Consider the following 15,185-nt stretch of genomic DNA (forward strand, 5'->3'; position numbering starts at 1 on the left):
AATGTTTTTTGCCACCTTATGTTGTATGTTTTGTATACGAGATTTCCAGTTCATTTTATCATCTATTAATACTCCCCCCAATTTTTTTTTTTTCCCTTTCAATATCTACTCCGTCTATTTGTATTCGTGTCTGATGCTCCTTTCTACTGTTAACAAATATTATTATTTTAGTTTTACTGAGTTTCAAAGATAGTCTGTTTTTATCAAACCATTTTTTTAATTCGTTCATTTCTTCCGTTATTATTTGTATTATCTTCTGTGTGTTCTTGACCCCGGAAGGAGGATGGACTTGAAATTTCTCACACATAGCCTGCTTTGACTTTACAGTAGGTATGTAACAATGTTGTACATATCGCGCGCGGCATTGCTGTTTTAAAATCGTCACAAAAATGCTGTGACGTGTGACAGTATCAAACGAAAACTTGGCGAGTGTATTATTTTTTTCTGGTGCTTTTTCATTGGCCGGTCTGAAATTAGACTACATCTCACAGAATCCTCTGCACAGCAGAGTCTCTCTCAGATTGCCAGCCCAGCTAATGACCGCGCACCCGCACATGTTGCCATGACTCGCTATATTAGCGACTGTTGTTTATTTGTGTGATGGGTGACAAGCCAAGAAGACACCAACGAGGAATCGTCGAACAAAAAGCTTTGTTTGTTTCAGTAAGCCTCAGACTGGAACTGCAGCTTCCAGGAGAAAGAGTATGGGCCTGATTACTCTTCTGATCTCAGACCACTGGCCTTAAATACCTTGCTCTTACCAGATGTTATTGTGTTTACATTTCCTTCCAAAATCCAACTGCTGCAATCGTTTAAGTTCCCCAATGTCCTGGGGGTAAAAGCCACAAATACATGCTAGTTCACAATCATATATCATTTACCACACGACACTATAATTTGTAACAACATTTTTATTTGTTAAATGTTGAAGAAGAACAATTAAGTCCAAAGCGTCCGCCTTTTATGTTATGCGTCCCTTCTAGACTAGAGCAGGACACAGGGACTGTAACACTAACAAACCCAGGCGGTAATTGTCAGACTTGGACTGTGGATGTTTGTGCTTCCTCGATGCAAGGATGATGTGGGACGAGTCAGGCATGAATGTAAGTACATCCATCCATCCATTTTCTACCGCTTATTCCCTTTCAGGGTTGCGGGGGGCGCTGGCGCCTATCTCAGCTACAATCGGGCGGAAGGCGGGGGTACACCCTGGACAAGTCGCCACCTCATCGCAGGGCCAACACAGATAGACAACATTCACACTCACATTCACACACTAGAGCCAATTTAGCGTTGCCAATCAACCTATCCCCAGGTAGGACGCGCTCTGTGGCGGATAATAATCTATACTAAACTTAAAACAAAACAGCACAATGGCATGACTATATTCAAATAAACAAAAGACACTATCCATGGCATAAACAAAACTTACTTGGCGTGGACCAAAACGAACAACGAGGCATGAAAAAGTTTATCGAGGTCGTGAAGGAGGTGCAGCATGCGTATGGTGCGTGCGAGTGTGAAAATCCCAGACTGATGGACAGAAAGTAAAATCCTTAAATAGTAGCAGTGGTAATGAAAAACAGGTGTGAGAGGCTGATGATCGGGGCGTGACGAGGGGAAACTAATAAGTAGCTATGGTAACAAAACAAACCAGGAAGTGAAAAGACAGAACCAAATGTCCCAAAAACCTAACCGAACATGACCAAAACAAAACATGATCCATAGGTGTGACAGTAATGAAGCAAAAGGGCGCCACTTTCGCCCTGAGCGTTCCAAACCGAAACAGACTCGGCCAGGGCGCACCGAGGGAAAAGATCATTTGAAGCTAACGAGGCTAAACATCAACTTGTGAGGTATTTACATAATTAAAAGTTAAATTGTGAGTTAACTAAACTACATTTTCCAAACTGATTTTGGAAAAAAATGTCCAGGGCAGAGGACATTGCTTCTTAGAAAGTAAAAGCTGAAAGACGCTAAACTGAACATTATTGTTTTGGACTTGTTACACTGGATATTTACATTGTCAGTTTAAAGACAATCAACTGTATTTTTTTAAATATATTTTGCTTTTAACAGTGGACGTGTCTGCACTATTATTTGCACTTAAAATATATGTTTGTAGTAATAAATATGATTAGAGCCTTTGAGCAATTATTGTAAGTGTGCCTATCCTATACCTATCCTACACCGTATTCATCCATCCATCCATTTTCTAACGCTTATTCCCTTTGGGGTCATGGGGGGCGCTGGTCCCTATCTCAGCTACAATCGGGCGGAAGGCGGGGTACACCCTCGACAAGTCGCCACCTCATCGGAGGGCCAACACAGATAGATAGACAACATTGACACTCACATTCACACACTAGGGTCAATTTTTAGTGTTGCCAATCAACCTATCCCAAGGTGCATGTCTTTGGAGGTGGTATTCAGTGATGGGCAATTACTTGAAAAGTTTTGTAAGCTGAGCTACACGTTCCTCTTGATTAAATGTAACCAAGCTACATGGGAAGTTATCCCCGGAGAATTGTAGCAAGCTACACTACAAACTATACAGCAAACGCAGCTTGCTACATCAAAGCTACATTTAATGGCATTTATGAATATGCATAATATCAATGTTAATGTAACTGAGAGTGTACAAATGGACCAATTAAGGGTCCATTACTATTAACTATCTGTCATTTATCTGTCACACCCTACCTCTAGGGGTCCCCGCAAACTTCTGTATTTATTTATTTTAGTTTTCCTTTTCTTTGGCCCACCCTATAATGTTATTCCCTTTGTCTACCTACAGTAAAACCGTAACACAACATAACAAATACCCAGTACCCCTTGCAACACTAACTCTTACAGGACAGTAAAAACAGCATCCATCTAAATCTTGACCTTGCAACACTAACTCTTACAGGACAGTAAAAACAGCATCCATCTAAATCTTGACACCAAAACAAAACAACACGAAATTGACTTGTATGTTGTTTGGGAACAGTTGATAATTGTTATGTGCAGTGAAACTCTTCATGTACTCAACTCACCTTAATGTGTGTTCCAAACACCAAACAGTTATCATGGCTTTCTCTTTATGTATCGATATGCTCATTCGTCCAGGGCATTGCATTTTCTCCATATTTTTTTTTTGGCCTGGATTTCTCTCTTTCTAGTGAAGTGTATATCTGGGTTTGTCAGCCTGGTCCGGACAGAAGGATGACACGGAAGTGCGGCTGGATCAATAGAGACGTCGGACACGCTTTAGTGAACCAAAAGTTGCTTTGTTACAAGCGAGTGTCATTAAACAGGTCTGCAGTACCTGGAGGAGCCTAGGTAAAAAAAATGAAGGTTTTTGTGTAAGTGTCTGGAAAACAACTGCTTTAAATTATAACTCAAATGTTGGCCTGAGCTAGACACGTAGTCTTTTCTCAAGGATATGGTTGTCACTTTGCATTCCGAAGTCCTAAGTAGAGCCTCTTCCTACGAGAACTGATCCAATACACCCGCGAATATCCAACTAACGAGCCTTATCTACTTATGTGCTCAAACTTTTTAATCCCACTATTTAATTAAACTTGGTGGTTTTCTTCCTCAAAAGGTGAATATTAGCATTCACCATATGCAAAATATAATGAGTTCATTAATTCACTTGAGTAGCTTTTGTCTTTGATGTAAGCTACCGAGCTAGATGGGTCTAAAAAGTAGCTAAGCTAGAGGAAAAGCTACTTGTTAAAAAGTAGCTAAGCTACTGCCAAGTTACTGAAAAATTTAGTTAAGCTATTTATTTAGCTACATGTAGCTAAATGATGACTGCAATAATATCGTACTGTGGCCTTAATACTGTGATACAATTGTACTGTGACATTTTGTGAATCACTGTAACATTTGGTACCTTTAAGGGACTTGCAAGCACATACCACGCCAACAGTGGTTGGAAAATCATGGCCGCCTTTGTGCAAATTTTCATTGCAGGGGGACTAGCGTGACTTGGAAACAAAGTCATTGGCTAATTTTAATGATGATAAAAACTGAGGATATCTGTATTCATCGTCATCGGCGGTCACTTGAACGAGTATGACGATCTTCCTTTATGGAGGATACCTCTGCGTGACTTTGTTTTACGTGGGGAGACTGGTGCACAGACAGTCACCACACGATCCTTGACAGAATCGGGTCAGGGTCCAGTGGCATGGAGTCCAAGACGACTGGGGACCCTTTTCTGCTGCAGCCTTCTGCCGCCATTGCAGCCGTTGTTGTAGTTCTTAAAACTACCGTCTTCCGCCTGCTCCGCCGTTGAGGTCTTCAATGTATCCCTGGCTAGGGGGCAGTCAGGTACTAGGCCTTTGCCAAGGGCCACCTGGGGTAACAGTAGTAAAGGGGTTAACCTCCTAGTGCCCCAAGACCCCATAGAGGATCCTCCACTACCGGATCTGGGCATGACGTTAAAGTTAAAATTTCTGTGTTAACATGTAATATTACAAACCATTTTGACCACAACCTAAAGGGATTTTTTGCAATCATGTGGCTGTCTTAATGTATTTGATTGTATTTAATAAATTATACATTCTCCTCATTATAATTCATGATCTGGTTTGCGTGGTATGAACTTAAAAAGGACCAACTCCTACTTTTGTATACATATTATCTCCACTCATTCAATGGATTTCCATAATTTAGGTGATTGTTTGCAGAATGCTAGTGCCTTCAATTCTTTCAATTCCCAATATTCCTCAATGCAAAGGGGTGTTGGTGAAAACAAATTATGTTTGCAAGGAAGGCGTGACGAAAAAATTATTGAGCCGTTAATTATTTAATTGAAAATAAATAATAATATTTTTTAATAATTTACCCCCTTTGAAAATTATACGTTGAGGTATTTTTCCTGTTCAGTAAGCCATAGGAGAGGGAAGATAAATCCTTCCTGGCAGTAACTTTAGCTCCAGCTGTTGCAGCTGGTTGAGGTCACGCTCCCTTCTATGTCGTGACCCCGGCGGTGCTGACCCGCTTCTACTGTCAACACTGCTTTGCCTCTTCCTGTTGGATGGCTTCAAAAACTTTGCCACGACACGAACGGCTGCAGTGGTAGCTTGATCGTGCGTGTGTGTGTGTTTGTGTGAATGTGTGTGTGTTCCTGTATTTCTACCCTTCTTGAGACATCAACAACAAGAAAAAGTACCTTCTATATGAGGACCGGTGAACAAGTTAGGACATAAATCATGGTCCCAATAAGGAAAACCATTGCATCTAATAGAGGATGTCTCATTTGCACCCCTGGTGGTAAAATCCATCAAAATTAGGGTGGTCCCAAAAAGGAGAGATTTTCCAAATTGACTGTATCGGTTTTAAAAGTGCTTCCCCTCTGGTCAACATATTAAATAATAAGTGTGTATAAGAAATTGAAAAGCGCCTCTTTGGCCAAAATTAATTAAAAAAATAAAATAAATATGTATATAGAGACATACTGTCTTAACTTGAAGTATATAATGAAGAATAAACACTTTTTTTTTTTACTAAAAGCAGTTTTTTTCTCACAATGTATCGACTTTTATCTTATAAAATTGGGAGCAATTTCTCATATTCTTTCTGTTTTTGTAATGCAATATTTTCTCGTAAAATTATGACTATGTAAAAATATTACTTTTTAATGCAAAATTGTGACATTTGTCACATTAAATTCAGACTTTTATCGCAATGTTGCCAGTTTGTGTTGTTGTTCTTGTAAACAGTTAAATTTTTGAGTAAAATACTTTTGCCAAGTGACAATCCGATTATTATTATAATTTTGCCAAAATGTTAAAATTTTCTTATACAATTGTGACTTTTGTCGAGTGAAATTACGACTCTTTTAATTCAATTGCCAAAATGTTTGTTGGGACGTAAACTATGGTGTGGTTTGTTTTCCTGGAATGCAAAGGAAGATGACGGGACATGGCGTGAAGGTAAATAAATAATTTAATTTGAACACAAACAAAGTACAAACAAAGGTGGGGAACAAACTTGGCTAAAAAAAACCCAAAAAACTACTACAAAGGCAAAAAACTTAGGACATGACAAACTCGCTAACTGTGACTTGAATAAACAAAACCTATGTGCTGGGCATGAAGCCTGAACTATGACATGAAAAGAATGAACAGAGCATGGAAACAACAACAATGACGCCAGGTTGACTGACCGGCAATGGCAGGCTTAAATAATGCCTCTGATTAGTGCTCGGGTAGCAGGTGAGCGGCCAAACACTAATCAGAGACAGATGAACAAAATGAGCAACCGTGGCAACCAAAACAAACTCAGAGGTGCACAAACAGGAACTAAAGGAGTCTTAAAGAAAACAGAACATAACTAAAAAAACATGGAAACAAGACATGACAATGTTAAGCTTTTCTTGTAAAACTGCGACTGTTATAGAGTGAAATTCCAACTTTTATCATAATATTGCACAAATGTTCCATTTTTCTTGTAAAATTTTGACTTGCGTTGAGTAAAATGATGACTTTTATTATAACTGCCAAAATTCTAAGTTTTTTTTGTGTGAAATTGTGACCTTTTTCTTGTGAAATTCCAACTCATTTTTCACAACGAGCTTTTTTTATGTTTGCATAGTATGTATATATTTTTAATGCTGTCAATACAAATCTTTATGTACCTAGAAAGGGTGGTCCCAAAGAGGGAGGCATTTTTCGGCGGTCTCAAGAAGGTAACAAATACAAGAATGTGCGTGTGCGTGTGTGTGTGTGTGTGTTTTAACTCAGAGACTGAACAGAGACAACTTGATTAAAGACATGATGAGAAGCAGGCACATGATAAAAGCTTTAGCCTGCTTTGTGCAACATTACGCATACAAACACACACAGTGGGTAATGTAAGGACACTCATTCTCTGTGTATCTCTCCTGTTTGTTTATTTCCTACCTTAAGAGTACCCGGTTTTGGTTAAGCAACCACCAAAATATCACCAGTGAGCCTGCCGGCGATGCCAAATCTTTCCCCTTTGTCACGTGATGTTAAGTATTGAAAAGGTTACACTGCCTTAGATACACTAATGAAAAAATAAACACCTACAATGTGAAATATCACTTTACAAACACCTTACTGTGGGTAGTTTGACTTGATTCTTCATATACAATGCTTTGCTTATTTTTCGTAAGGATCCTGATCTAAAGCGCTAAACAGTGTGTGCAAACTATACAAATGTGTGTAGTATTAGTGGGTTTAGTTGCGGGTGATCTGGTAAGACGTGCAAAAGTGGTGCACGACTTAGATGAGGGTTTTGCATATGCTTACTGGCTGTCACCATGGAGTCACTCATTTCCCTCTTTTATGGCATCATATTGTTATGATTAGTGATGGGTCCGGCAACACAGATGCATCGGCGCATGCGTCGAGCTCGTAGAGCGAAACCCTTTGTCTGTGCGCGTGCCGCCTTTAGAAAGCCACGGGACCGATCATGAGCTGTTTTGGTCACGTGACCGATATGCCAACTGTGTCGCACTGACGCCTGCGTGCCAAACTGTGTTTATAAGGAAGCACATCTGTCAACGAGATGCTGTTACCAACAGAATCGCCGCACTTCTGTCGTTGGTCAATTGTCATTCATAGTCGTCGGAGATAATTTCCGCCGTGTGGGAATATTTTGATCATATATCGGAAAAAACATTATTTATGTTAATTTCCTTGTCATTTTATCCTTTTCTCTCAAAGATTCCACTGGAAACTTTGTAGCATGGTCCCACCCACACAACCATCCGATTGGTTACATTAAAAAACGGTAATAACCAATCTCTTTGATAGCTCAGTTGGTAAAGTGAAGGACCGCAGTTTTTCCTTGGGCCCTTGTTCAAATCCAGTTCGAACCAATTACTTTTTTTTTTACCATGAGTTGATTAACGTTAAGCAAGTTGAAAAACTTATTCGGGTGTCACCATTTAGTGGTCAATTGTGCGGAATATGTACTGTACTGTGCAATCTACTAATAAAAGCTTCAATCAATCAATCAACAGTGCGTATTCAAAGCGCATGTAAAAAATAAATAAATAAATAAATACATTAAAAAAATTCCCAGTCCACAAGTATTCTCTTTCACGACACGTTCTCTTAGATTTCCATGATATGATACATGTTCACATTATTTATTGACTGTATCTAAAAAAGATACACATTTATGTTTTATTTAAATGAAGATATGAAATAATCCTAAATGAAATACAATGACTTGGTTTATATTATTGTATATACTAGGTCATAAAATCAGTGTCAGTTGAGTCGGTGCATAGGTTGCCTGTAGAGATTTTTAATGTCAGTGTTTAGTGACACAGTATCAATACAGTTTTGCAAAGTGTCGAAATGATACATGACACCTCATCAACCCATCACTAGTTATGATCCGTTGCCAGGATCATAGTTTATTTTGGGTTTTGAGTCACTTGTGGTTTAAGTTCTGTTTTAGCACCCCTCTTTTGTGTTTCTTGGTTGTCGTGGGAGCTGATTGTTTTCACCTGCCTCTGATTCGTGTTCGGGACGCTCACCTGCTGCCGGACACTAATCAGAGAGCTATTTAGTCCTGGTTTTCCCCTCACTGAATCTTTGTATAACGCAACTGTCATATTGGTTCCCTGTGATTCTGGTTTCCCTTGTGCTAAGCTTCGCCATAGCTTCCCAGGCTATAAGGCACGTTTTTCCTTGTTTTGTATTTGGAATTTTTTTGTATTGGATATGATTTATGGTGAGAATAAATCATCTTCTCCCTGCACGCTGTCTCCAGAGTTCCTGCTGTCCTCTCGGAAGAACAATCCGTGCATCACCATGCCTCCTCGTTCTCCCCACCGTTACACATATAGATAGATAGATAGATAGTAATTTATTGATTCCTTCAGGAACAAAAAATATTAGTATTATTAATTGTTTTAGATAGATAATGTCCAACCCGTGATGTTTTGTCTTGTTGACAACTATATTATATACCACTCTTTCTAGGCCAGTGATTCTCAAACTGGAGTACGGCTCTCCACTTAGTACTCAAGCCAAATAATCAATTACATATTCAAACTATGTGGCCACAGTGGCCAAAAATATTAAATATACTTGTTAGATAACCTTGTTTTTAAATAAATATTAGGCCCACTACGCTACAGTATTTTAATGTCGGCCATTATGGTGGTAGTTGAAGAAGCCAAGTCTTTTCTGAGGTGGTACTAGGTGAAAAAAGTTGGAGAACCACAGTTCTAGGCTATATTGTGGGGCGATCTGAATCAGTTAATCCATCCATCAATCACAAGTTATTTATATAGCCCTTCATCAAACATGCCTCAAACCACCATGACATCGCCTCATCCAAACCCACATGCGACCAGGAAAAACTCACAAAAATAAGAAATCTTGGGAAGGGACTGCACATGTGGGGACCACCCTCGAGGATGACAGACTCCAATGGATGTGTATTGATAAATAATGTGAGAGTTTAGTCCAGGGGTCCCCAAACTACGACCCGCGGGCTGGATCCGGCCCACCAGCGTCCAAAATCCGGCCCGCGGGAACTCCCAAGTTTAAAAAAAAATTATATTTACATATATATTTTTCCATCCATCCTTCCATTTCTACCACTTGTCCCTTTTGGGGTCGCATTCGTATATACATGTATATTTTGTATTATTATTTTTTTTAAATCCGTTCTTTCTAATCCATTTTTAGCGCTTGTTACTTTTGGTGTCTCCTAGCAGCTAAGGCGAATCATATTGTCTAAAATGCATTTTCCCATCGATAACGTGACATAATCACGCTTGGACTATATATATATATATATATATATATGTATATATATATATATATATATATATATATATATATATATATATATATTAGGGCTGTGGATCTTTGGGTGACCCACGATTCGATTCAATATCGATTCTTGGGGTCACGATTCGATAATATATAGATTTTTTCGATTCGATTCTATTCTCGATTCAAAAACGATTCTGTATTCATTCAATACATAGGATTTCAGCAAGATCTACCCCAGTCTGCTGACATGCTAGCAGAGTAGTAGATTTAAAAAAAAAAAAAAAGCTTTTATAATTGTAAAGGACAATGTTTTATCAACTGATTGCAATAATGTAAATTTGTTTTAACTATTAAACAAACCAAAAATATGACTTATTTTATCTTTGTGAAAACATTGGACACAGTGTGTTGTCAAGCTTGTGAGATGCGATGCAAGTGTAAGCCACTGTGACACTATTGTTCTTTTATTTTTATTTGTATAAATGTCCAATGATAATGTCAATGAGGGAATTTTAATCACTGCTACGTTAAATTATAACTAATATTGATACTGTTGTTGATCATATTCATTTTTGTTTCACTACTTTTGGTTTGTTCTGTGTCGTGTTTGTGTCTCCTCTCAATTGCTCTGTTTATTGCAGTTCTGAGTGTTGCTGGGTCAGGTTTGGTTTTGGAATTGGATTGCATTGTTATGGTATTGCTGTGTAGTGGTTTGTTGGATTGATAAAAAAAAATTAAAATGAAAAAATCACAAAAAAAAATGTAAATTTTTTAAAAATGAGAATCGGTTCTGAATCGCACAACATAAACGATTCGATTTGTATTCGAATCGATTTTTTCCCACACCCCTTATATATATATATATATATATATATATATATATATATATATATATATATATATATATATATATATATATATATATATATACATATATATATATATATTTATATATATATATATATATATATATATATGTATATATATGTATATACATATATATATATATATATATATATATATATATATTTATATATATACATATATATATATATATTTATATATATATATATATATATATATATGTATATATATGTATATACATATATATATAAATGTGTGTATATATATATACACACACACATATATATATGTATATATATATGTATGTATATATATATATATATATGTATGTATGTATATGTATATATATATGTATATATATATATATGTATGTATGTATGTATATGTATATATATATGTATGTATATGTATATATATGTATATATATATATATGTACGTATATATATAGAGATATATATATATATACATATACATACATATATATATCTATGAATAAATACACATCCCGGACCCTGTCCAAATTCTTTAACCCAATGCGGCCCCCGAGTCAAAACGTTTGGGGACGCTTGGTCTAGTCCAATAGAAGTCAACATAGGGTGGAGATCTTCCTTTACTTCAACAAGTCGGCAATACAGAGACGTCGCCAGCTGTGCATAGAAGGGTGGTCCACCCCAGATCACGACTTGGAACAGCTAGCACCATTTCCATTGCCACCTGGTATCCTATCCCTGCATAAGAGTGGCAACAACAACTACAACCAACAGAACCACTTTTTAACATGCCGTGCTCAATGGGAAATGTTGTAATGGTGAGTCTGGAATGAGCCAGATAAAATAAAATGCATGTTGTCTTTTCATGTAGGAGATTATTGTCAAATAAAAAAAAAAAATAAAAAGCAGACATTGCATTTGTTTTAAGCAACCTCTTAAGTCATCCTGCAGGTATAAAATTATACAATTATATTCCTAAATAGACGATATGTCTAATATACAGTACAGACCAAAAGTTTGGACACACCATCTTATTCAATGCAATTTTCTTGACTATTTACATTGTAGATTGTCACTGAAGGCATCAAAATTATGAATTAACACGTGTGGAGTTTTTTAATTAACAAAAAAAGGTGAAATAACTGAAAAAATGTTTCACATTCTAGTTTCTTCAAAAAAGCCACCCATTGCTCTGATTACTTTTTCGCACACTCTTAGCGTTCTCTCGATGAGCTTCAATAGGTAGTCACCTAAAGTGGTTTTCACTTCACAGGTGTGCTCAAAGCATACTTGCCAACCTTGAAACCTCCGAATTCGGTAGATGGGGGGGGGGGGGGGACAATATGTTGTAGCGTCCCGGAAGAGTTAGTGCTGCAAGGGTTTCTAAGTATTTGTTCTGTTGTGTTTATGTTGGGGTACGTTGCGGATGATCTCCCAAAATGTGTTTGTCATTCTTCTTTGGTGTTGGTTCACAGTGTGGCGCATATTTGTAACAGTGTTAAAGTTGTTCATACGGCCACCCTCAGTGGGACCTTTATGGCTGTTGAGCAATTATGCATTGCGTTCACTCATGTGTTTGTGTTTTTAAAAGCCGCATATATTATGTGACTGTGTCGACACGCTGTTTGTACGGAGGAAAATCAGACGTGACGACAGGTTGTAGAGGACACTAAAGGCAGTGCCTTTAAGGCACGCACCCATTATTGTTGCCTGGGAGAATGGTTCGGGAGTTTCCCGGAAAATTCTGAAGGGTTGGCAAGTATGGCTTGAATATATGCAGAAGATATCATATTTATCAGGACACCCACTATACTGGAAGAAAGAGATGCAAATATAATCAGTTGGCAGGCGCAATGTGATTTACTAGTAGGACTGGAATTGCTTTAGGGTCGAGGTTTTGTGTCTATATTTTGCATGTCTGAAAGTTACGTGCAAACTGGCACTGTTACGCACAAAGGGTGGTGAGAAAGAAGAGGGCGATGCCCCAAAGACAGATGATGTAGAAAGAATCGTCCAACCATACGTGTGTCAACATACAGAAGACAAAACACACTAAACGCTCTCTGTTTTGCTCATTTATAAGAAGCAATCCCCTGGGCGGTGCAACACATCGGGGCTTGGTGGGGCTATAGCTGTTATAAACCCTCATGACTGCAGTAGTTGTGACCCCAAGATGCAGGAACCAGGAGATCCATGCCTAGGTAAGAGGATTTGAATGCATTTTAACAGAGGAAAAGCTGTCATGCATACAATGGTTCTCAAACAAAATTAATCCTCAAACTCTAAGAAACAGGTGAGGCAGGCATAAATGGCCGCCTGATTGGTAACTGCAACCAGGTGTGGCCGGCTGCTAATCAGGGACAGGTGAGGGGAACGAGCGCTCAGGTAAGGCATGCAGAAAAAATTCAACAAAAATGAGAGTGCTGACAGAAAATAAAGATCGTCACAATAGCCATGTTAAAAATCTGTTTAGCCCCACTTGAGCCCCCCAAGCATTCTTGGTCCCTATTTGCAAACCAAACTTTTCTTACCTATTGGTACCTGCTGCATAAGTCCCGAAGATGGAAAATCAAACCGCAAAAGCATTGAGGAGATATTTATAAAACAATCGTGCCTTCCTTAATTCTTCCTCCAAAGAAACCGTTTGGAATTCGCCTCATTTGTGACGTCCCACTGGTGACGTCCCACTGGTGACGTCTCACTGGTGACGTCTCACTGGCGACGTCAGTGGATTATCCATATAGGGTAGAAATGGATGATAAGAACGGCCAAAACGGGACAACTTTGTGGCAGCCAATCATCTCCGCGAGTCCATTTTTGCTCGGCCTATCAAAAGCCCAGCTCCATCTTTTGGCTGCCCAATCACAGAGCGAATATGAATATTTTTGTCACAAGGGCACCGTACAAAAACGATAAAATCGAATTGGATAAAAAGGACAACAACAACAGCAGCAAAGATAGATAAGATAAGATGATTACAATGAATAAGCAGTCGGGAATAGGTCTGTTTTTTATTAAAAATATATATTTTTACTTATTTTATTTTAATTATTTTATTTTCTATTATAATTTTTTTTAAATATAACAAAAACAAAAATCTATATATTTTCAAACTTTTTTGTAACTTTTTCTTTTGCAGTGTTTTATTTTTTGATCATGTTAAACAAAAATCAATAGATATATTAGCTATTCATTTAATTGTTTATTTTCCTATGTGTGTTCAACTTAAACTGCAGTACATCCATCCATCCATTTGCTACCACTTGTCCCTTCTGGGGTCGCGGCGGGTGCTGGAGCCTATCTCAGCTGCATTCGGGCGGAAGGCGGTGTACACCCTGGACAAGTCGCCAACTCATCGCTGTGCCAATGTAATGAATAATTTGTGCAAAAACCCCCCAGAAATAATCGAGAAGAATTAATGACAGTGTTTTCGAAAACACTTTCACGTTGTCAAGGTTCATGATTTAACAACCCCACTGATGTAATTCAGAAAGCTGTAGCCATGGTGACGGGGCTTGCACCCCTGATAGGGCACTGACCCTTCTTTCAGCCACACCACACAAATGATGCACAACAAATACAAACACTGACAACTTTTGGCTGTTTGTGTGTTCTCCGTTTCAGGATCCCATGACTCCTTCAGCTTCTACATCGATGAAGCGTCTCCCGTTGGCCCCGAGCAGCCGGAGACGGTGCAGAACTTTGTGTCGGTTTTCGGTACAGTGGCCAAGAAGTTGATGAGGAAATGGTTGGCCACGCAAACAATGAACTTCATCAGCCAACTGGAGGCAGGCGTCCGCTTCTTCGACCTCCGCATTTCCACTAAACCTCGAGACCCTGACAACGAGCTTTACTTTGCCCACGGACTGTTCAGTGCCACCGTAAGTCGACAACTTGTGGGACTTGTGTTTGTTATTATGTCCCGCCTTCTGTACGTTAATGGATGCGTTTTTTTAGTCAGTGTTCATTCAGTCATTGGGCGATCTAGTTGTCAATCATTATAGCAGCTCCAGTCATTGGTAGCGATGTCAAAGTCCATCCATCCATCCATCAATGGCAGTGACGGACCGTGTGTTTCCCACCTAGGCCTTCAGTGATGTCCTACTTAGTCCGACATCAATAAATTCCACTCAAAATACAATCATTTATGTTGCCACATGATCAAGGCTTGAAAAATACGATACAGAAACACAACTGTGCACTAATGGGCATTTTAATCACCCCAATTTGTCATCAGGACTCCTCTTCCGCCTATCAAGGAAATTGCAAAAAGCCGCTGCCTGACCAGGGCTAAGAAAATTTGCAGAGACTCCTCCCACCCCCACCAAGGACAGTTTTCACTGCTGGACTCTAGAAAGAGGTTCTGCAGTTTCCGTAGCAGAACTTCCAGGTTCTGTAACAGCTTCTTCCCTTGAACGGATCAAAATAATCCCCTCAATTCCCCCTCCAAAATGGATTAACTCGCTGGAATATAAAGACAATACAACATACATCCATAAACGTGGATGCATATGCAGAAGTACAATATATTTATCTGTACAGTAATCTATTTATTTATATCTGCAC

The 15,185-nt window shown here is 38.5% G+C and overlaps 1 protein-coding gene across 1 annotated transcript in view; it reads left to right on the forward strand.

The window, feature by feature from the left end:
• The window catches only part of plcxd3 (phosphatidylinositol-specific phospholipase C, X domain containing 3), a 65,983-nt gene that overhangs the window by 33,439 nt on the left and 17,359 nt on the right, over positions 1–15,185 (forward strand). The window contains exon 2 of the mRNA XM_061900391.1: positions 14,244–14,500. Coding sequence (XP_061756375.1) covers positions 14,244–14,500 — 257 coding nt within the window. The remainder of the gene's footprint in view (positions 1–14,243; positions 14,501–15,185) is intronic.

The sequence above is a fragment of the Nerophis ophidion genome, linkage group LG01 (genome assembly GCF_033978795.1).
Source record: "Nerophis ophidion isolate RoL-2023_Sa linkage group LG01, RoL_Noph_v1.0, whole genome shotgun sequence".
In the NCBI taxonomy this organism is placed as follows: Eukaryota; Metazoa; Chordata; class Actinopteri; order Syngnathiformes; family Syngnathidae; genus Nerophis; species Nerophis ophidion.